Raw genomic sequence first — 22,508 nt, forward strand, 5'->3', positions numbered from 1 at the left:
AAGCCATTTTGGGGAGCATAGAATCACAGATCACCCTCAGGCAATATAGTAACGATGTCAGAATGGCTTCTCGATTCATTACAACCTCTGGTGCTGCATAGATGTGTTTTATGATGCAAAGCCCAAGGACTGCTACATTATTATGAAATGTAAAGAGCATCGGATAATTGCTCTTGAATAGCTGTCGCATGATCTCGGGAGCGCGCAAATCACGAGAAACGAAGCCGTCGTCACAGGGAAGAATACACACACTCGGAGGTATTGGGACGGAGCTAACTAGGCCAAGATAATTTTTACACGGAATCACTCGTCGTTCATTTTGTAAGGCGGACTTCCCGACCGGCGGAGATTAAAACTTGCTAGAGCATATGTGTATGAAGGGGGAAAGTAACGTACATGATGGTTCGGGAAACCAGGCACCTTTGGGTGGGAAATTTACCCGAACATGTTCGAGAGGAGAAAATTGTCGAACATTTTAAACGGTAAGTTACGCAAGAGGAGAGGCAGCGCGCTCTATGTCCAATATAGCTAGCCATCTGAGCTAGCTAACGTTAGCCATCATCAAGATGCAATACCAAATGGCCTCTGTTGTTTAAGATTTTTATTTGCCCGTGATATTTTTAACCAGCACACACCATACCAGAATTTCACAATTTATTGGAATCCAGCAAGTTGAAATGCCACTGAACGCTAACTTGTTAGCTAACTAACTACCATTTTGTCATTTACTCACTTGATAGAACGACGCAGCTAGCTAGCTACATCAGTTAATGCGTTGGTAGCTAGTTCAGCAAGAAATATAGCTAACATGCTAGTTATGTAGCTAATTTTGTTATTGAAGGATGTGGTAACACATCGTCTACTAGTTATGTATTTGCAGGGGCTATGTTATTAATCATTAGTTGGATTACTGAATAATGCATAGTCATCCAACTTTAGCGCTAAATGCATCGTTTCTCCACGTTCCTCCGATGCTACTGCTAGCTTCGTTAGCTGCCATAATTACCTAGCGGACGATATCGTGTTTGATTGCCTGGCGGCGAGTTTATCAACGTGCTAACATGATGAAAGCCCTCGTGTAACATATGGGCTTCTTGATTCTATCGCTCGTTCACTGCATAATTCATCACGTCTTCACTGCAATGTTTCGCGGTTCATATGGTCCGAAAAGTGGCTACCATAATAATCATGAATCTCTGCTCGATTCTCAAGCGTGTGCCAGGTATTGGATCCCTCAACATTCTAAAGCTTGGAAGTTGCAGGGAGGTAGTTATTTTGTTGCGGTTATGATAAGTTAGGTATTTGAAACCTTTTACATCGTAATCAATTTCTTTGAGCCTAACGTTAGGTTCTTGGAACTAGCTTTCAGCCAAGTGCCAGATTCAGTGAATATAAGCAATGTGTGCACCAGCACATGGATCTAGTGTTTCAGTGAAATAGTGTGCAACTATTGAAGAACCAAAATTAGAATTCTTGGCATCTTTTCAATTCCTTAAAAATAACAGCAGAGCACCCTATTTTCGATGTGCACACTAATAATAGATTCATATTAAAGCATCATTGTAATTCACAGGTTCCACTGACCCTCATCTTCTATGGAAGAGGATTTAGTTCAGGAATAGAACAACTTTAAGTTGAGAAGTCATAATTTTTTTTTTGTTCACTACACTAAGGCCTCAAAAGGCATGGCCCTCCACTTAAAGGGAAAATCCACTCAAAAAGGATTGTTTGGTATTTTTTTAGTTAGTCCCAAAATGTTTTGCATGTCAGCAGTAAAGCTTTCAAGATATTGGACTTTAACATTTACATTTACATTTTAGTCATTTAGCAGACGCTCTTATCCAGAGCGACTTACAGTTAGTGAATACATATTTTTTTATACTGGCCCGCCGTGGGAAACGAACCCACAACCCTGGCGTTGCAAACACCATGCTCTATCAACTGAGCTACATCCCTGCCGGCCATTCCCTCCCCTACCCTGGACGACGCTGGGCCAATTGTGCGCCGCCCATGAGTCTCCCGGTCGCGGCAGAGCCTGACAGAAGCAAAGTATCACCGGCCATCATCATGCCGGTGACTCTTTGCTTCTTGAAAGTTTAATATCTTGAAAACGTGACTTCTGACATGCACATTTTTTGTACTGTATCAACAGTGGAGTAATGAAAAAAAGACCTAAATATACTTTTTGAGTGGATTTTCCCTTTAATGTTAATTTGACTAATTGGCTGCCTGGCAAAATCAGCCTCCTGTGCTTTCTTTGCAGTTTAAAAATCTAGTTGCTAGCTACTATATTATTGTGCTTATCATAAGTCTGAATGGACACAGGTACATAGTCTCTCAATAGTGTGACATATCGTCCCATTTTGTTCTTGCTCCTCAGCTATGGACGTGTCGAGAGCGTCAAGGTCCTGCGGAAGCGCGGGTCGGAGGGCGGCGTGGCAGCCTTTGTGGATTTTGTGGATATCAAAAGTGCACAGAAGGCTCACAATGCTGTCAACAAAATGGGGGACAGAGACCTGCGCACTGACTACAACGAACCTGGGTCTGTCCCTAGTGCTGTTCGGAGCCTTGATGACAACCCCCCTTCGAGCAGTCACGGGCGGGATGTTTCAGGATTCTCTAGGGGGGCAGTGGGTCCAGTGTTTGGCCCCCCAGTGTCCCTCCACACCAGAGAGGGGCGGTATGAACGGATAAGAGACTGGTAAGTGGACATAGTCTCCCTCTGAAGTACTGGGGGATCAGGGTGTCAGTAAAAAAAAGTATTATCCCACAATAACATGATTTCATTGTTGGGTTATTAATAAAACAAGGGGAATAGATTCCTTACAGTTTTACATAAAGGTAACCTAGGGAACAATCTCTTCACCGTCCGCACAGACCTGGCCTTTTTCGCAGGATCTAAGTGAATTATTTATGCAAATCTATTGGTCATTAAAGATGTATGAGGTATTATCATTCAAAATTTCGGATGTATTATGTGAGACGTATCCTGCTTTCACGTTGGATATTACACCTGTGGGGAATATCCTGGTGAGTTTGGATATATCACATTTGTTGGATTTTATCCTGGTGAGTTTTCGGATATTTTCATTTTACAAACCATGGATTCTAACCGTGATTTACCTGGGATCGTTGCCTGTGATGGATTAAATACCTCCTATATTTTCTTGAGAATTATATTCAGGCAAGTAAATTCACATATGGACTACACATCAGGAAAGACAGGGAGTATTGTCGTTTTTTCCTCACCACTTTGCCACTGCTGGACAGAAGGCATTTTTCTGGAAGTCTCCAAACGAAGGATATCTGCTACTCGTCTGGATTTAAATAACACCATGGACCAAAGGATGTAAGTTGGCTAGGTGTCATCACAGGGCCCCATCAGTACATCATTAACCGCTAGTTGATCATTTGCAGATAAGGGAATTTACATTTTACAGGGTGTAATTGTAATTTAGTATGGAGCTTATATCAAAAGGAACTAAAGAGAAACTGAGGAGTAACAGAAAACACCCATCAAGAAATTCCATGGAAATATTTTTTGGAGAGAGATGGCCATGAAGACAACTGAAGACATGCATTTTGGATGTACATCATGGAAGTAATCCCCACATTGGATGTAAGGATGTTGGGTATAGGATGTACACAGGTGTAACCACACTTCTTTTGCTGGATTACTCTGCTCTAGTGTGGATTTAGCTGTATATCCTCTCAGCATCACTATTTGGGGTTACGAACAAAGAACAGAAACGTCTGCATTTTCAAAGAAAACCGAAAGAAGCCTGAAGATGTCATCTATACAGTGATGGGAGTAGACTGTTTATTTGGCCCTTGGGATATGTAATAGTGCTATTTTAAGGAATTAATTACGTTGCAGTGGACTAGGATTATTCCGTGCATTATGGTGAGAGAAGATACTGTTTTTTTTATTGGAGGGTAAGCACATGGGCTTGCTAGTTTCGAGGAGGACTAATACAGTAATATGCAGATATCTGACTTGTTGCTTCTTTATTCTAGCAAGTTGGATATGTTTTCAGTCTCTCCCATCTCAAGTGTCACTTTTGAAATGCACTGCTATGCCCTTAAGTGTGCCTCATCTTTTTTTCAAATCATACCTGTATCAAACGTTGTCATAAGAAATCAATTTCTTTGGTTATTTTGTTTTCTTTCTTTTTCCATCAAATGAAGAGATTAAGAGATGGTGGATTATACCTAAGATACCTGCCCTACCCATTGTTCTACTCAAATGTCGAAGACTATACATATGAAGACAATAACCTTTTTGCTCAAGTTTTTTAAATCCGAATGATTTTTGCTTTTTATTCCGGCTCACACAATTCTGACGACCTAGATTGTATTTGGGATTATAGGTTCGGTTACTGCTTTTGGAAAAGGTTGGTATTGTCCTGCCCTCTGCATCTCTTTTTCTCGTCTCCTGCACTAATTGTTAGAGCTTTTAGAGAAAAAGATGCAGCTGCTTGGGCCAGAGGGCTTCTGCAGACACCTTTTGTGCGAATGGCTTGTCTTTCTCTTCCTTGCGCTTTTTTTCTCTTTCTGTTACTCTTTTTCTGTCTCTCCCTCCCGTTCTTGCTTTTTCTCCTCTTAGTTACTAGGTGGCTTAATATAGGCTAGTTAAGATCTAGCAGGTCCACCAGCATTTCCCTCACCTGCCAAGACCCCCTGTTCTTACTTGATTCAGAAATTGTATTTGATCTGAGTAGGAACTCACTTGCCTACTCTGACAAATTCCAAATGTGATATGTGATATGACACAGCTTCCAGATAATTAGAATAAATGCAAACGATAAGTTCAATAGTTTCACAGATCATAATTACGGTTGCGGTAGTGTTACGTTTGGCCAACAAATACATTCTCACAATGTGTGTTCATGCATTTTTGAGTCTCAAGCATGGCCCTTATATTTAGTTTAATGTCCGAGGGTTACCTTACTCAATGCTAGAACTGGGAAGATAAATAGAAAATTATCGACACCGATCACTTATCGCAGGAATTTTGTTGATATCATTCATTACGATAAGTAGCCTATACTAGAGAAATGTTAAGTTTGAAATTAAATTATTGTTAAATGGGACAATTGATGGCTACAACCATCAAACTAGTAGTAGTAGTTTAAAGGATAATAAATAAGAAAAGGTGGTAAACTCATCATTCTATTTATCATTATCGCATCAATTCAGGCAATTTATCACAATATAGATTTTTTCCCCCCATATCGCCCAGCTCTATTCTACAGTGAAGGAAAAAGTATTTGATCCCCTGCTGATTTTGTACGTTTGCCCACTGACAAAGACATGATCAGTCTATAATTTTAATGGTAGGTTTATTTGAACAGTGAGAGACAGAATAACAAAAAAAAAATCCAGAAAAACGCATGTAAAAAATGTTATAAATTGATTTGCATTTTAATGAGGGAAATAAGTATTTGACCCCTCTGCAAAATGAGAGTGACAGTACTTGGTGGCAAAACCCTTGTTGGCAATCACAGAGGTCAGACGTTTCTTGTAGTTGGCCACCAGGTTTGCACACATCTCAGGAGGGATTTTGTCCCACTCCTCTTTGCAGATCTTCTCCAAGTCATTAAGGTTTCGAGGCTGACGTTTGGCAACTCGAACCTTCAGCTCCCTCCACAGATTTTCTATGGGATTAAGGTCTGGAGACTGGCTAGGCCACTCCAGGACCTTAATGTGCTTCTTCTTGAGCCACTCCTTTGTTGCCTTGGCCGTGTGTTTTGGGTCATTGTCATGCTGGAATATCCTTCCACAACCCATTTTCATAGCCCTGGCTGAGGGAAGGAGGTTCTCACCCAAGATTTGACGGTACATGGCGCCGTCCATCGTCCCTTTGATGCAGTGAAGTTGTCCTGTCCCCTTAGCAGAAAAACACCCCCAAAGCATAATGTTTCCACCTCCATGTTTGACAGTGGGGATGGTGTTCTTGGGGTCATAGGCAGCATTCCTCCTCCTCCAAACACGGCGCGTTGAGTTGATGACAAAGAGCTCGATTTTGGTCTCATCTGACCACAACACTTTCACCCAGTTCTCCTCTGAATCATTCAGATGTTCATTGGCAAACTTCAGACGGGCCTGTATATGTGCTTTCTTGAGCAGGGGGACTTTGGGGCGCTGCAGGATTTCAGTCCTTTATGGCGTAGTGTGTTACCAATTGTTTTCTTGGTGACTATGGTCCCAGCTGCCTTGAGATCATTGACAAGATCCTCCCGTGTAGTTCTGGGCTGATTCCTCAGCGTTCTAATGATCATTGCAACTCCACGAGGTGAGATCTTGCATGGAGCCCCAGGCCGAGGGAGTTTGACAGTTATTTTGTGTTTCTTTCATTTGCGAATAATCGCACCAACTGTTGTCACCTTCTCACCAAGCTGCTTGGCGATGGTCTTGTAGCCCATTCCAGCCTTGTGTAGGTCTACAATCTTGTCCCTGACATCCTTGGAGAGCACTTTGGTCTTGGCCATGGTGGAGAGTTTGGAATCTGATTGATTGCTTCTGTGGACAGGTGTCTTTTATACAGGTAACAAGCTGTATATAAGAGTGTGCTCCTAATCTCAGCTCGTTACCTGTATAAAAGACACCTGTGAGCCAGAAATCTTTCTGATTGAGAGGGGGTCAAATACTTATTTCCCTCGTTAAAATGCAAATCAATTTATAACATTTTTGACTTGTTTTTTTCTGGATTGTTTTGTTGTTATTCTGTCTCTCACTGTTCAAGTAAACCTACCATACCTACCATTAATAAATACCTACCATTTATAGACTGATCATTTCTTTGTCAGTGGGCAAACGTACAAAATCAGCAGGGGATCAAATACTTTTTTCCCTCACTGTATGCCTCCAGAGTAGATCTGCCCCATTTTATTTCCTAACAGATACAACCTGTTGTCTGTCAGCATTAATACTCGAGGACATCATTTAATACCTACATAGATCCCGTGCTCAGCAGGGTCCCTGTTTGTGTGTGTATTTAAGTTTAAGTTTTATCAGTGCACTGCCTATTTTAAACTTCATTGTGTATTGGAACTATCCAATAGTTATCTGTATTTTTGGAGTCACACTAATACTCTCCCTCTCTCTATATCTCTTCTCTCTCTCTCCCCTATCCATCCATCCTTTACCTGTGTCTTCCAGCAGCTCCGAGAGCCGGGAGCGTGCATATGATCACAGCCCCTATGGACACCATGAGCGCGCTGGCACTTTTGATAGACAGCGCCACTACAACGCAGACTATTACCGTGATCGCACCATGTTTGCAGCTGGAGTTAGCCCTGGCCCTGGAAGTAGCAGTGCCATGGGTGGGAGCTTTGAAACCCCGGACGCTCATTTTGAGTCCAGGATCCGAGGAGATCCCTTCACCTTGTCTAGTGCTGCACGCCGCGACCCCTATCGAGATGACAGGGGACGTCGTGTTGACAGAACTTACCATCACCGCCGCAGTCGGTCATCTCATTCCTCACAGTCTCGACACACCTCCCCACAAAGGACCACGGGGCAAACACCCAAAGCCCCCCATTCCCCCAAAAGAGCCCCCCTCTCCCCAGGACGAGGTCCATGCTCTAGGTCCCGCAGTAGGTCCTCTAGCTCTGATTCTGTCAGTAGCACCAGCAGCACCGGCAGTGGCAGGTAGGATGTGCTTTTGTGATGGTATGGTGGAGCACAAATCAGTCAATTAGCCTATGTTGTAGAGATGTGTGCAAGAGATGGGAACATATTCCACTTACCCAGTTGTAAAATATCTTGCTTGACTCTAGAATTATGGAGAGAATTTCACTGACCTGAGATGCATACAGATGTACCCTTTTATTTAGTAAAGTTAGCTGAAGATCATCTGAACATTTCCCCCTCTTTCCTCACATTTGTCCATTTGGCAGCAGCGATTCAAACAGCAGCTCAAGTGATGGGTCTCGTGCACGCTCTGTTCAGTCCTCTGCTACACATGCACCTCCCTCTCAGCCCTGCTCCATGGTGATGGAAGGTGATGAGCCACGCAGAAGCTTTGGCATCAGGGTGCAGAACCTACCAGTGCGCTCCACAGGTAAGTACCACTACCTAGCAGCATACTCATAAACATGCAGTCTGTCTGGACTTTGCTGTGCACCTTGACATTCTGGTTCCACTTTGCTGGGCACCATGACATTCTGGTTCCACTTTGCTGGGCACCATGACATTATGTAATAAATATCGTAATCCTCTGCCATTTCGTGTCTACATGGTGAGCTATAGCGCTAGCTAATCAAAGCACTTTTTCCCCCTGCATTCTCCACCTTTAGATAACATTTTATTTTGTCCCTCACGATGCAGCTGCATGACCCATATCAAGCATCAATTAACTGTCAATTTCCCTCTCCAGACACAAGTTTGAAAGATGGACTGTTCCATGAGTTCAAGAAACATGGGAAAGTGACATCCGTGCAGATCCACGGGGCTTCAGAGGACCGATATGGTCTGGTGTTCTTCAGACAGCAGGAAGACCAAGAGAAAGCCCTCAACGTCTCCAAAGGAAAGCTTTTTTTCGGCATGATGATCGAGGTTTCTGTCTGGAACGGCCCTGGTATGAAACTTTTTAGTGTCTAAATGTAATGTCATATCTGTAATTCTTTCATTATTTGAGCTTGGGCCTTAAATCCTAATGATGGAGTTGTAATGAGTGGTCATTCACATACTGTTGAGAGTACTTGTATTGTCTTGTTTAGTGATTGTAATAGAAGTCTTTCCCTCAGAAACCGAGAGCGAGAATGAATTCAGGCCATTGGATGGACGGATTGATGAATTCCACCCCAAGGCCACAAGGACCCTGTTTATCGGCAACTTGGAGAAGACCACCAGTTACCAACAGCTCCTTGATATCTTCCAGCGCTTTGGCGAGATTGTGGTATGTATGTTACTTCACACTGATGGGTTGTGCTAAGTTAAATATCTCTTCTAAAAAAAAATTGAGAATTGCCTGTTTTGTTCTTTGTCTTTTAAATATTTATGCATTTTGTCATCCCTCATACAGGACATTGACATTAAAAAGGTCAATGGTATTCCTCAATACGCCTTTGTGCAGTATTCTGATATTGCCAGTGTCTGCAAAGCTATAAAGAAGATGGATGGAGAGTATTTAGGGAGCAACCGGCTCAAGGTATTGTTCATAAATCTATATTGCCCTTACCTCTAGTTATCCATGATGGTACAAAAGGAATTGAGTTCAGTGATACAGAACTACCCTCAGCAATTATTATTGTCAATGTTTCTACATCCTGTGTCGTCTTCTGTCTCCTTTACAGCTGGGTTTTGGGAAGAGTATGCCCACAACATGTGTTTGGCTGGACGGTTTGGCTTCCAACATTACAGAGCAATATCTCACACGCCACTTCTGCCGCTATGGACATGTAGTCAAGGTCTACCCTTTTCTCCATCCCCAATGTTCTTGGAATCCCTGAAATTGTAGATACTATATTAGACTAGTTATTCTAAACAAGATTTTTGCTTTTCCTCTTTTAGGTGGTGTTTGACAGGTTAAAGGGGATGTCTCTCATCTTGTATAACAACACAGATTTTGCACAGGCAGCTGTCAGGGAGACCAAAGGCTGGAAGATTGGAGGCAACAAAATAAAGGTATGAATAAACAAGTTGAATTAATCAGTGACTGACATTTTAACAGTAAACCAGATGGAGGGAGCTAATTTGTTGATTTTCAGGTGGATTTTGCCAGCCAAGAGAGTCAGATGGCTTTTTATCGCTCTATGCAGGCCTCTGGGCAAGACATTAGAGACTTCTACGAAATTCCAACTGAAAGAAGGTAAGGTTCACATTTGTTATTTGTGATGAATGGAGGGAGTACTTTGAATTACTGTTTTCTGGTGTACTTCTTGGATCTCACGTCAATGTTCTTTTTTTTCTTCTATTCGACAACCCCCTGCTTTACAGGGAGGAACGACCAAGACCTCCATACCACGAGTTCTCAGCAGAAAGAGCCTACTTTGAGAATGTACACACCCCTGGCACCATTTACCCTGAAGACCCTCACAGAGACTACCCCGCCCGCAGCCGTGATCGGTATTCGGAGTTGGAGCATTACCAGGGAGAACACTTTGACCCACGCTATCATGAGGACCCTCGGGAGTTCAGGGATTATCGAGATCCTTTTGAGCAGGACATTCGGAAATACACATACATCCAGAGGGAGCGAGAAAGAGAGCGGGAGCGCTTTGAGGCAGACCGTGGCAGGTGGAGCCCCTCTCATCCACGGCGCCCGATCACCCCTTCTGCCTCCCCTTCACCATCTGAGCGTGCTCCCAGAGACCCAGAGCGACGGGTCTACAGCCAGTCCTCTGAGCGAAGTGGTAGTTGCAGCTCACTCTCACCACCACGCTTTGACAAGGCTGACAAGGCTCCTCCATTGGAACACGGAGCCAGCTCTAAGATTGATAGGTTGGAAAAAGACGCCCACCCGGTTGAACCTGAGCGTGAGCGTGGAGCTGGGGCTGAGAAGAGCAAGCGGGGGAGACGAAAGGAGAAAGGTGACAAAGAAAAAGGAGAGAAGAGTAAATCAAGGAAAGGAAAGGTGCAATCTCCCAGTATCCCACCGTCTGAGACAGAGCTAGAACCCAGCCTGGATGGAGGCTCTGGAAGGGGAAAGGTGTCGGACCAAGACAGCCTTGAGAGACAGATATATAAAGGTGACAATGACCCTCCTCCTTCAGATCCGACAGCGTCAACCTCTCGCCATGAGCCTGTAAAAAGTGAGAGGCTTGAGTCGGGGAAAGGTGAGATCGCAGACAAGGATGTTAAAACACGATCCAAGAAACACCAAAAGTCTGACACTGGAAATGATGGGAAAGATCCATCACTGGATTCTGATCGGCTGGCTGCGAGAAAGAGGCGCTTTGGAGATGCCAGTGGAAGGACTATTCGGCAGAAGAGGAGAAGGCTGGAGGATGGGAGTCAACCCCCAGACTTCGGAGCTAGCACTGCCTTTTCAAAAGAGAAGGATGGCGACGACAAGGCTCAACAAAAAGACTCCCAGCGGCGGGATTCAAGATCCAAAATGGAGAGGCTGGTGTTTCTTGGCAGTCAGGATCCTGTAATTAGAGGACAGGAAGAGCTGCCTGAGGGGAGCATGGACCCTATAGACTCAAAACACCACAGTATGTCTAGAAGGTTCTCCAACGATGGGAGCATGGATCATGATAATACAAGAGATCAAGATCCACTGAGCCCTTTCAAATATGGTGCACAGGACAATGACAAGGGTGTCAAGGAAGAGCCTCTGGATATTGACCTCTCCCAGAGTTACCGCAAACAGATGGAGCAAAGGAGGCTTCACCAACAGCTGCAAGAGCCAGACAAACAAGAAAAACCAGGAAGTCCACAAGGCTTAGAAAGGGAGGATCTTGAACACCGCAGTCTGGTACATGAAGTGGGCAAGCCACCTCAAGACGTCACAGATAATTTCCCATCTCATAAACTCAAGAAACTAGAGCAATTTGACGCAGATATTAGTGCCAAAAGGGGGGACCGCGTCTACAGGAGCTTCCGGCAAAAGAGTGAAGATCCTGAGTGGAACAACACTGCATCTCCAGGCTTGCAACACTTCTCTCATCATGCTGAAGATCCTGAGTGGAACAACACTGCATCTCCAGGCTTGCAACACTTCTCTCATCATGCTGAAGAGGACTTTGCGGAATCTTCACACCTCAGGGAGGTTAAAACTGAGGATAAAAGCCACCCAGATCTGGAGCTGGCAGTCAAAAGGACACATACAATGCAAATGTCGAAGCCTAACACTCCTTTACAAATTAGTGAAGAAGAGCGGGAAAAACGTTGGGAGAGCAGAGTCAAGCAAGATTTTTTACCCGACTTAAACTTCTCAAGAGTCATTGGAAAAAATCCACACCATCGCAAGCGTTTGGAGTACGGCATTTTGCATGATTTGGAGCCTGGGGAAGTACGATCCGATTCTGAAGAGGATAGAGAGGACAAACCACACTCTCCTATGCCCTCCACTTCTGGACCTTTGTCTGACAGGCAGAGAGTGGACAGATTTTCAGACCCTAAGCTTGCCACCTTGGAGAGGATGAAGTTCTACTCCTTTGCACTTGACCAGACTATCACACCAGATACCAAGGCCCTGCTAGAGCGAGCAAAATCTCTGTCCTCCTCTAGGGAGGACAACTGGTCTTTCTTGGACTATGATTCACACTTTGCTGGTTTACGCAGTAGGAAAGATACTGAGAAGGTTGAGTCAGCACCACGACCTACACCCTCTTGGTACATGAAGAAAAAGAAAATTCGCAGTAGTGGGTCTGAAGACAAACTAGATGACAGGAAGGAAGAGCCCAAGCCCAAGCCAGAGGAACATGAACGCAGGGAACTGTTTGCCTCACGTTTCCTTCACAGCTCGATCTTTGAGCAGGACTCGAGACGTCTTCAGCACCTTGAGCGAAAGCATGAGGACCATGAGCAGAGTCCGGGTCAACAAACTGGTCAGCAAGGCCCGGCAGATGGGCAGCCTGACACAGAACCAGTTGTCCTCTTCCATAGCCGCTTTTTGGAGTTCACGCGGCTGCAACAGCAGAAAGACCAACCGCTACCAGATGTAAAAAAGGCAGATTCCATAGATGAGAATAGGGTGGAGAAGTCACCTGAGGCAGAACAGCAACCTCTGCAGTTACCTAAAACCTCAGAACCTGTGATGGATCCAGAAATTAAACCTATTAGCCTTGCTGAGGACATTATTTCCCAGCCCCCACTTATGCCCAAGGAGATGTCTCGACCCAAGCAAATGTCTCCACTCCTCCTTCCACCCAAGCAGATGTCTCCACCCCTTCCACCCAAGGAGATGTCTCCACCCAAGCAGATGTTTCCACCCCTTCCACCCAAGGAGATGTCTCCACCCAAGCAGACGTCTCCACCCAAGCAGATATCTCCACTCCTTCCGCCCAAGGAGATGTCTCCACCAGTGGAAACACATGTCATGTTTACTCCATCCCTAGAGCCAGAGGCTCCAGAGCCAGCTGCCATAGAACCTTTGACAAAAGAAGAAAACATAGAAAATGAACAGCGCCCTCCCCTCCCGCAAATGTCTCCCCCTGCTTCTGTTAATTTAGTAGCCCCCGAGCCCATCCGTTCTGTGAGAAAAGTTAAAAGATTCCCTAGTGAAGAGAAATCTAAAGATGTAGCTCAGGATATTAAAACGCCGACCCCTGAGCAGTCTTCCAACAGTGATTGCCATATTCATAAAACGTTATTGAGTCGTTCTGAGCCTGAGTTGGCACCTCCTGAATTACCACCTGAATTGAAAAGTTCCACACCACCTAACCCTGTTGATGAGATGGAGGTGTCAAAAGAGGATACCAAGACTAATGATACAGACACTCATACAGAGGTGGAAAAGAAACTTGATCTCGATCAGACGCAGGTGCTTGTTGATAATGAAACCAGTGATGAGTCAATTTCACCACATCAGAAGTCCAAGAACAAAAAGAGTAAGTCTCCTACTCAAATCCCACTGACTCCTTTGGTTTCAGCAACTAGTTCAGAGAAACCACTTACACGCAAGAGTGAACGCACAAAACGTGCGTCATCCCCTAGAGCAGAGTCTTTGAAGGGAAGCTTGGATTCCAAATCCACAGGCAAGTCTCCCATACATGGTGCAGACCCCGAGCATGGCACAGAGCAAAGTATATCTGTTGGAAGAGCAAGGCGTAGAAATGTGAAATCTGTATATGCCACCCCAGTTGAGGAAGATGCCACTAAGGGGGCTGGAAAGGATGTAACTGAGTCACCACGTTCTGCACGGAAGCGAGGTGGAGACAAAGACAAGGAAGCAGCCTCTCAGCAACCATTAGAACAGGATTCCCTTGCACCTATCACCTCAAGGCGGGGACGTCCTCCTAAGAATCGGCAAAAAGGAGAGGACATGTTAACTGCTAAAGGGGATAGATCAAAAATGGAGACCAAGGATACGGACTCCAATGAATCAGAGAGTAGTGAAAGAATCTCAAAAGTGTCAAAAGGCAGACATTCTCCTCATGGTCATAAAGTGTTGGCAAGTCAGTTACCCATGCCCACTGTGACAGGATCCAGTAGGAAGGGGGAGAAAACTGAGCCGACTGAAGATGTTGCTCAACCAATAGATTTTACAGAGGAGGACAATTTGGCCATTCAAGATTCCACTGTCTCATGTAAAGAAGATTTTGTGGCGCCAGTTGTGACAAAAAAAGAGGAGAATGTCATGCAACAACTAGGAACAGAGAAATCAAGAGATAAAGACAGGCAGAAAATTGACCCTATTGAGGAGAAAGCCAGTGGAACTAAATTTGAGAAAGAGACAGAACCTCCAGTCACGGAAGAACAGCCTGTTTTGGAGAAAGTGGAGAAGAGTGGGAGAGGAAAAGCTCCACGCTTGACACGGACTCCAAAGTCTCCTGTCCTCAAGAACCTCAAGATCAGACTAAATGTCACTGAGGTGAAAGATTTACTTCAAATGGGGGATGAGGAACCTGGAAATCAGGATGATTCTTTTAAAAAGACTAAACCAGGGGAACCTACTAATGACCCATTATTAGAGTCTAGTCCAGGAAAAGATGTGAGTTCTAGCAACGAGGATAAAGATGAGGTGACACCAGAGACTAAGCCTCCAATAGATCCTAAAACTTTGCTACAACAGGAACAGGAGCTGGAGCAAGCTGTGGAGAACATTGCTAAACTGACAGACCCAACCCTCCCAGCAGAGCCACCCACTCCACCTGCCCAACCACCTGCAGAATTAAAAGTAGAGACTGAGGAAGACAAACCAGCCAATCCTGCTAGTGAGTATGAACTTGCTGCTGCGATTGATTCAATTATTGGTGAGGATATAGCTGTCCCTCTGCCTCAAGAGCCAGTAATTAGTGCTGTTGTGGATTCAGACCTAGAGATTCCAACCTTCATCCAGCCAACCAAGGGAGCTGAACTTGTGACTAACATGTCTCCTATTCAGGGGGAGTCCTTTTTCCCAACCACACCCAGGAAAGGTGCTAAGGGCAGAGCTAAAACACAGAAGCGGTCTAAGAGCCAAAAATCAAACAAAAAGGATGCTGTAAAAGCAAGTTCATCGGAACCGGAGAACATCTCTGTTATCACATCAGACAGCACACCCTCCAATGAACAGCCTGTTCCAGAAAGTATTCTCTCATCTACAGCTGCTGGTGTCATTACAGCCACCTCTTGGAAGCCTGAAACTGAGCATTTGGCTCCCAAGGCTACAGACATGCCTAAAGAATCAAAGTTACCTCCAGCCCCTGCAGAACAACCTCCACCTAAACATCTGAAACCTGTCTGCCCCCCAACCAAAAGTCCCACTCTCCCCAAGCCTCATACACAACCACCACCACCGGAGTGCATCTCACCATCACTTTCTCCAACCCCAACCCGGCCAAACATCAGAAACACACAGCCAAGCAGGATCCCAGTTTCCCCACCAGATTGGCTCAACCAGTCCAAGGACGCAGTTATCCCTTCCTCTCCTAGAGCCTCAGCAGCACCCGTTGAGAACCCAGGACTTCCCCCTGACACTGAGCCCATGGAGACTGATCACAACATCAGTGACTTGCGTAGGATTCTCATGAAGCACAAAAATGTTTCACTCCCAGTCCCATGCAGTAGTTCTGTTCCTACCAATCTGGGCACCTCGTCCCTTAGGGATCCTCCACACCCACCTGATAGTAATACTCCAATGGTTGCTGTACCTAGTAAGGCCTCTCTAAATGACAACAGGCTGCCATCTCATCCAGCTCAGCCTGTAGTCCGGCCCCCTGCCTCACTACCATCCCCTGAGTCAAAGTCAGTCATTTCTGTTATCGCCTCCGCTGCCACTTCTGTTATCAGTCGTGTTTGCAATCCACCTGACATGGATAAGGTTAATATGTCAGTTGACAGAAATCCGTGTGTGGACATGCCACTTCCCAAGCAGGCATACAGGCCGCCCAGCATGGAGGACAGGGACAGTGGTTCGTACCATGGACCATCCGTTGGTGAGGAGGGTGGAAGTGCTGGGAGGTACTTGGTTGAGAGCTCCGGTCTGGGTACAGGCTCAATCCCAGGTCTAAGGGTGAATACCTCAGAGGGAGTGGTGGTGCTGAGTCACTCAGGGCAGATCAAGGAGGGACCACAGAGGATAAGTGCCAAAATCAGCCAGATCCCACCAGCTACTGCAGTTGACATGGAATCTCAGCAGCTAGTGTCCATGCCCCAGATAAAACCGGAGATGTATACCCACTCCCAGTCAAACACTCCAAAGTGTCCTCAAATACAGACAGACCATGGGCATCCTAAGACGCAACAACCTGTCTCCTCCATTAAACAAGAAAACACTGGTATGGAAAAGTTAGAATCTCCCTACCCATCAGGGCCTCAAGGAGGAGTCGTGAAGAGGCTCCAGCAGACAGTTGGTAGTCCACAAGTGATGGGTTACCATCATCCAGAGTTTACAATGTTATTGAAGCAGCCAAAGAAAGTGGATGGGGCTGATGCTATGACTGCTGACGGGGGTAAGCCATCTTGGACCTCTGCCATAAGTCCTGCAATGAGCCCCCACCTGCCCTCTCCGGCTGGCAACCACGTAGGCTTTGTTTCCGGCTCGGCCACTGATAGAACTCCGTCACATCTCAGTGGGGTCAAACAGGAGCCCCGTTCTCCTCGCAAGTCAGGCCACCCACACTCTCCGTTCACTAAAGTGTCCTCTCCCATCGGCGGCTCCTCTCCAAAAGGCCTCCCTGGGATGCTGCCCTCTGGCCTTCCCGCCATGCAGCAGTATGTCACCAGTGTCCACCACCCTGAGCAGTCTGTCATCATGCAACCTCACAGTGCTCACGTTGGCATTGGCAGGATGTCACCCCATCGTGTCTCCCAAGTGATTCCCATGGGGCACCTTGTCCAAGGAGAAGTCAGGGTGAACACACCACCCCTCTCTGTGATGAGCTTCGGGATGCATGGAGACCCTCTTGCCTCTCCCTGGTCTGGTCCTCTCCAGCAACGTCCCACCTCGCCCCAGGCGGTAGGCAGAGACATGGTCCTCAAGGTTAACCCCGGGAATGTAAGGGGCCACGAGGGAGAGCAAGAGGATGCCAGACGCTTCCATCAAGCCACAGGGAGACCATCTGCCACCCAGCTGAAACCAGAGACTATGCAGGCGGATCCCCGCGGAGCCTTGCGCAGCGGGCTGCAGCTGGACCCGTACATGTCACCCAGGGACATGCGTGTGCTCATGCACCACCCGCAGGGAGAGCGCTCTGCCCCAGAGCCACACCAGGGACACATCCAAGAGACTGTCCCACCCTCTTCAACATCTACCAACATCACCTCGTCCCTGTCCCCCAGGGCACATCTGCTGGCTAAAGGTGTGTCCGAGAAGGAAGTCACAAAGCCACAGGAGGTCAAGAGCCCACACTCTCCTCTGAAGGATGGGATGATGGGGATTCGGCCATCTATGGCCGCCATGGCGTCCCCACAAAGGGTGCAGTTGCTGCCATCAGGGACGGGCGCTTCCTTCTCGGAGTATCCAGGAATGTACAGCAACACCCGGGCCATCCATTCCCAGATCACGGAGACCTCTCCTTTTGCGATCAACCAGGCACCTCTCAACATCACTTCTACCTTAGTGAGTTAAACCCTATTCAATGTACTGTATCTCTGCACAATTTGAAAATGATCATGGGGTAGTGTCTTGATGGATGTTTGAAAACCAACTTCTTTATACTAAAATCACTGTTCTGGGCCTCAGGGTGCAGACCCCAGCCAGTCACAAGCTGATGGCAAGGTGAAACAAGTTGGACACCAACCTGTCAACATGGTGCAGCTGCTCACGGTGAGTCACTTAAGGACGTATGGAAATGGGGAACAGACAGCGAATTAGAGAGAGTAGAGGGTAAAACCAGAACGACAACTGAACAGGACCAGAGAGGTAAGGGCAAGAGCTTTGGGCAAAGTGGACAGGACAAAGTGTAGGTAAACTATTCACAATTATATTCAGTTTTTATATTATTGTTTGAAATATTTAGAAAAGAAAATGTACTTTGTATCACTGTTTTCTTTGCCCTTGTGTTTGAGCAGAAGTACCCGATAGTGTGGCAAGGGCTGCTAGCACTGAAGAATGACCAAGCTGCTGTCCAGCTGCATTTTGTCTGTGGCAACAAAGCATTGGCTCTACGGTCGCTGCCCTTACCAGAGGGAGGAGCGCTGCTTCGGATCGTCCAGAGAATGAGACTTGAGGCGTCACAACTGGATGGTGTGGCTAGAAGAATGACAGTAAGTTATTTTCCTTATCATTGGGATGAGAGTCCATCCTAAATTGTGTTAACTTGGCCCAGTGTAAGTGGAGGCAAACAGCAAGTGAGTGGATGCTACTTGATGATGAAAATGTTTCACTTACCTAGTCTCTAACCTAGTCACTCAGCAACTAAAGTAATGGTCCAATCATGAAGGACTGGCAAGATGGACATGGTCGCCCTGTTCATGGCTCCTAAGCAACTTTGCACAGTATCGTTTTTTGTTTGTTATTTCTCACATTATTAGCTCAGAACGTCCTTTGCACTATTACATACAGCCGGAAATAACTTTTAGATATTAGAGCGGAGGTAACTTACCAGCATTTCAACCAGAAATATGACCTTCCTGTATTTGACCTTTTCTTCGTACCGCATCCGAGTATATTACTTGCTTATGTTCAGTCCCTGGACAATAAAGTAACATACTCTGATTCACGAAATCATGGCTCTCTCCGGATATACTGTCCCCGTCCGTACAGCCAGCTGGGTTCTCAGTACATTGCGCAGACAGGAATAAAGAACTCTCCGGGAAAAAGAAAGGCGGAGATGTATGTTTCATGATTAACTACTCATGGTGTGATTGTGGTAACGTACAGGAACTGTTCACCCGACCTAGAGTACCTCACAATCAAATGCCGACCGCATTACCTCCCGAGAGAATTATCTTCAGTCATCGTCACAGCAGTGTATATTCCCCCTCAAGCCGATACCACGACGGCTGTCAAGGAACTACATTGGACTTTGTGCAAACTGGAAAAGTTTCTGCAGCATTGAAGGTCCCCAAGAACACAGTGGCCTCCATCATTCTTAAATGGAGAAGTTTGGAACCACCAAGACTCTTCCTAGGGCTGGCAGCCTGGCCAAACTGAGCAATCGGGGGAGAAGGGCCTTGGTCAGGGAGGTGACCAAGAAACCGATGGTCACTCTGACAGAGCTCCAGAGTTCCTCTGTGGAGATGGGAGAACCTTCCAGAAGGACAACCATCTCTGCAGCACTACACCAATCAGGCCTTTATGGTAGTGGCCAGATGGAAGGCACTCCTCAGTAAAAGGCACATGACAGCCCGCTTGGAGTTTGCTAAAAGGCACCTAAAGGACTCTCAGACCATGAGAATCAAGATTCTCTGGTCTGATGAAACCAAGATTGAACTCTTTGGCCTGAATGCCAAGCGTTACGTCTGGAGGAAACCTGGCACCATCCCTACGGTGAAGCATGGTGGTAGCAGCATCATGCTGTGGGGATGTTTTTCAGCGGCAGGGACTGAGAGACTAGTCAGGATCGAGGGAAAGATGAACGGCGCAAAGTACAGAGCTCCTTGATGAAAACCTGCTCCAGAGCGCTCAGGACCTCAGACTGGGGCAAAGGTTCACCTTCCAACGGGACAACGACCCTAAGCACACAGCCAAGACAACGCAGGAGTGGCTTTGGGACAAGTCTCAATGTCCTTGAGTGGCCCAGCCAGAGCCTGGACTTGAACCCGATAGAGCATGTCTTGAGAAACCTGAAAATAGATGTGCAGCGACGCTCCCCATCCAACCTGACATACAATGACGTTCTAGATGATTCTGTGTTTCCAACTTTGTGGCAACAGTTTGGGGAAGGCCCTTTCCTGTTTCAGCATGACAATGCCCCCGTGCACAAAGCGAGGTACATACGGAATTGGTTTGTCGAGATCGGTGTGGAAGAACTTGACTGGCCTGCACAGAGCCCTGACCTCAACCCCATCGAACACATTTGGGATGAATTGGAACGCCGATTGCGAGCCAGGCCTAATTGCCCAACATCAGTGCTCGACCTCACTAATGCTCTTGTGACTGAGTGGAAGCAAGTCCCGCAGCAATGTTCCAACATCTAGTGGAAAGCCTTCCCAGAATAGTGGAGGCTGTTATAGCAGCAAAGGGGGGACCAACTCCACATTAATGCCCATGATTTTGGAATGAAATGTTCGACGTGTCCACATACTTTTGATCATGTAGTGTATGCGACCAATAAATTATGATTTGATTTGAAGGAAGAATTTCTCACGTTCATGTACATCACATGTGCCTGTTCTAATGTGGTTTGTGTTCTGTTTCCTGCAGGGGGAGAGTGAGTTCTGTCTCCTGCTAGCTCTGCCATGTGGACGGGACCAGGAGGATGTCCTGAACCAGACCCAGGCCCTAAGGACCGCTTTCATAAACTACCTGCAGGCCAAGCTGGCTGCAGGCATCATCAATGTCCCCAACCCAGGCTCCAATCAGGTGAGTCTGTCTGCTTGTTTGTTACTGTTGATGTCTGTCTGTTTTTGCAAACATTTAGCCACTGCTGGTTTTTGATAACTTCACATTTACAAACAAATTAAATGTTATGTTTTACATTTTAGAGCTGTCTTTAGATCGTTTAGTCTTTCAACTGATCCATTTCTATCTCTCTTCTCCAGCCTGCCTATGTGTTGCAGATATTCCCACCATGCGAGTTTTCAGAGAGCCACTTATCCCGGCTAGCCCCTGACCTCCTCAACCGGATCTCCAATATCTCCCCTCACCTCATGATTGTCATCACCTCTGTGTAACAACCCCCCCCCCCAGCGGGGAAAGGGAACCACCTCTTCTCTTCAGTGGACGTACACCGAGTTGAGCCTCAGGAAACAAGAGGAATGGCAGGATCTTTGCTCCTGGAGACACTGGGAACATTTGGGAATAACATCGTATTGGAACTTGTACTTTTTCCATGTCACGTCTTTTTTTTTTTTTTGTCACCTGTCTGGTATTTTCTCAAAAGAGCGAGCTCAGGGATGGATTACACCAGAACCCTATATCTCTGCTGTATTTGTATTTATTGGGGAGTTTTATTTTTACGTAGGGAGATGCTTTGAAGAAAAATCTGGATGTTTGATGAATAAGAAGGAGTGACTTTGTGGGTGGCCTTTTATTCTTCATCTTTTAATGATTGTGGTTCATTTTTTAATTCTTCATAAGAAAGGATCATGGAAGCCATTATACAACAATGGCAAAAATAGACATTTCAACATGTATTTTTAAGTACAGTATTATGTACAAACAAACTTCATTGTCCAGCCTTTCCCATAGAGGAAGAATTCACTTTTAGGACCCAAATGCCACCCTATTTCCTATATAGTGCACTACTTTGGGCCCTGGTCAAAAGTAATGCACTATATGGGGATAGGGTGCCATTTGGGATGGAGGGAGATCTTGTAGAGAGGAATGCGTCAGCCTAACAAACCCCTTTTGATTCCACCAGCTCTGCTGTTCCATTTCTCTACTTAAACCAGACAAGGCTGTTCCCTTCTATCTGTTTCCGCATTATACGAGCAACAGTGGGATTTAGGAGTTTTTGGAATACTGGACTCTGTAAATATTTTAAATATTTAAAACTTTGACAAAATAGAACTTGGGACAACTTCACATCAAGAGACTTCCAACCAACCTTGGAAATACAAGATGGTAAGTTGGGATGAATTAATTGGAAATGTAAGGAAGGACACAGAGGGGAAACCCCTAGGTTTTGTGGTGTAAATACTTGTAACACAGCAGGTTGGCAAACTCGTGTGGAGTTTGCCGAGGGCACATCACATTTTGTTACTCAAATAAAAAATAAATCCAGAAAACTTAAACATTAGTCATGAGCTTGTTTATCTGGATGTTTCTCTTTTTCTTGTTTCTCTTTGAGATGCTGTCTGTTTGAAATAAATATTTGAACATTGTGTAAATATAATTGAGCTTTCTACCAACATCTTTTCTAATGCTGGGGATGTATATTCTGTTGCAGTTCAGTAAAGGTCTACTTCTGCATTCGTAACAGTTGGGTTAGGTTTATGTAACATATTGATAGGATGTGGATGAGGTGATTTCCCCTTCACAGTGGGCCAGTTCGTTTTGCATGGCCCGGGTGGGTGATTTCAGTTAAGGACCAATGGAATTGTCTAAAATGTGCAAACTCCGCCCATCCGGACCATGCAAGGTGAATTCACCCATTGTCAAATGTTTGCAAATGCATTCCATTATTGTAACATTCTATATATTGATAGGATTTCATCACTGATACTGTCTACCAGAGGGGTGACTGTGTATTGGAATTGTATAGCTAATCACAGAATAGTTAGATAACAGTAACACATTGGTCCATGTCCTTCCACACACCCAGACACTTGGCTTTATACAGTCCCTAAAGTCCAATGAACTCCAG

General features: G+C 45.7%; 1 protein-coding gene across 4 annotated transcripts; it reads left to right on the top strand.

Moving 5' to 3' along the window:
- The first annotated feature begins 38 nt into the window (after positions 1 to 38).
- LOC311133206 (msx2-interacting protein-like) lies at positions 39 to 22,492 on the top strand. Of its 4 annotated transcripts, none has more exons than XM_084166685.1 (15): positions 39 to 482; positions 2,381 to 2,701; positions 7,162 to 7,653; positions 7,902 to 8,065; positions 8,381 to 8,581; positions 8,751 to 8,902; positions 9,029 to 9,154; positions 9,300 to 9,413; positions 9,517 to 9,630; positions 9,714 to 9,814; positions 9,943 to 17,656; positions 17,780 to 17,863; positions 18,109 to 18,303; positions 20,405 to 20,563; positions 20,743 to 22,492. In XM_084166685.1, exons 1-15 carry the CDS (start codon positions 397 to 399, stop codon positions 20,872 to 20,874), a joined length of 10,155 nt encoding a protein of 3,384 aa, XP_084022811.1. In that variant the 5' UTR covers positions 39 to 396; the 3' UTR covers positions 20,875 to 22,492. The 4 variants fall into 4 exon arrangements, with proteins under 4 accessions (XP_084022811.1, XP_084022812.1, XP_084022810.1 ...); XM_084166686.1 differs by having other exon boundaries at positions 233 to 482; positions 7,905 to 8,065; XM_084166684.1 differs by having other exon boundaries at positions 233 to 482; positions 7,165 to 7,653; positions 8,739 to 8,902.
- Positions 22,493 to 22,508: the final 16 nt, after the last annotated feature.

Source organism: Coregonus lavaretus (genome assembly GCF_964263955.1).
Source record: "Coregonus lavaretus genome assembly, chromosome: 8".
Taxonomy (NCBI): domain Eukaryota; kingdom Metazoa; phylum Chordata; class Actinopteri; order Salmoniformes; family Salmonidae; genus Coregonus; species Coregonus lavaretus.

Bases quoted from the DNA above. Each gene is read 5' to 3' on its own strand.
- LOC311133206 (XM_084166684.1), top strand. From the start codon at position 397: ATGATGGTTCGGGAAACCAGGCACCTTTGGGTGGGAAATTTACCCGAA. The intron at 8,066-8,380 runs GTAAGTACCACT...TTCCCTCTCCAG, and splicing joins CCTACCAGTGCGCTCCACAG to ACACAAGTTTGAAAGATGGA. The intron at 8,903-9,028 runs GTATGTATGTTA...TCCCTCATACAG, and splicing joins AGCGCTTTGGCGAGATTGTG to GACATTGACATTAAAAAGGT.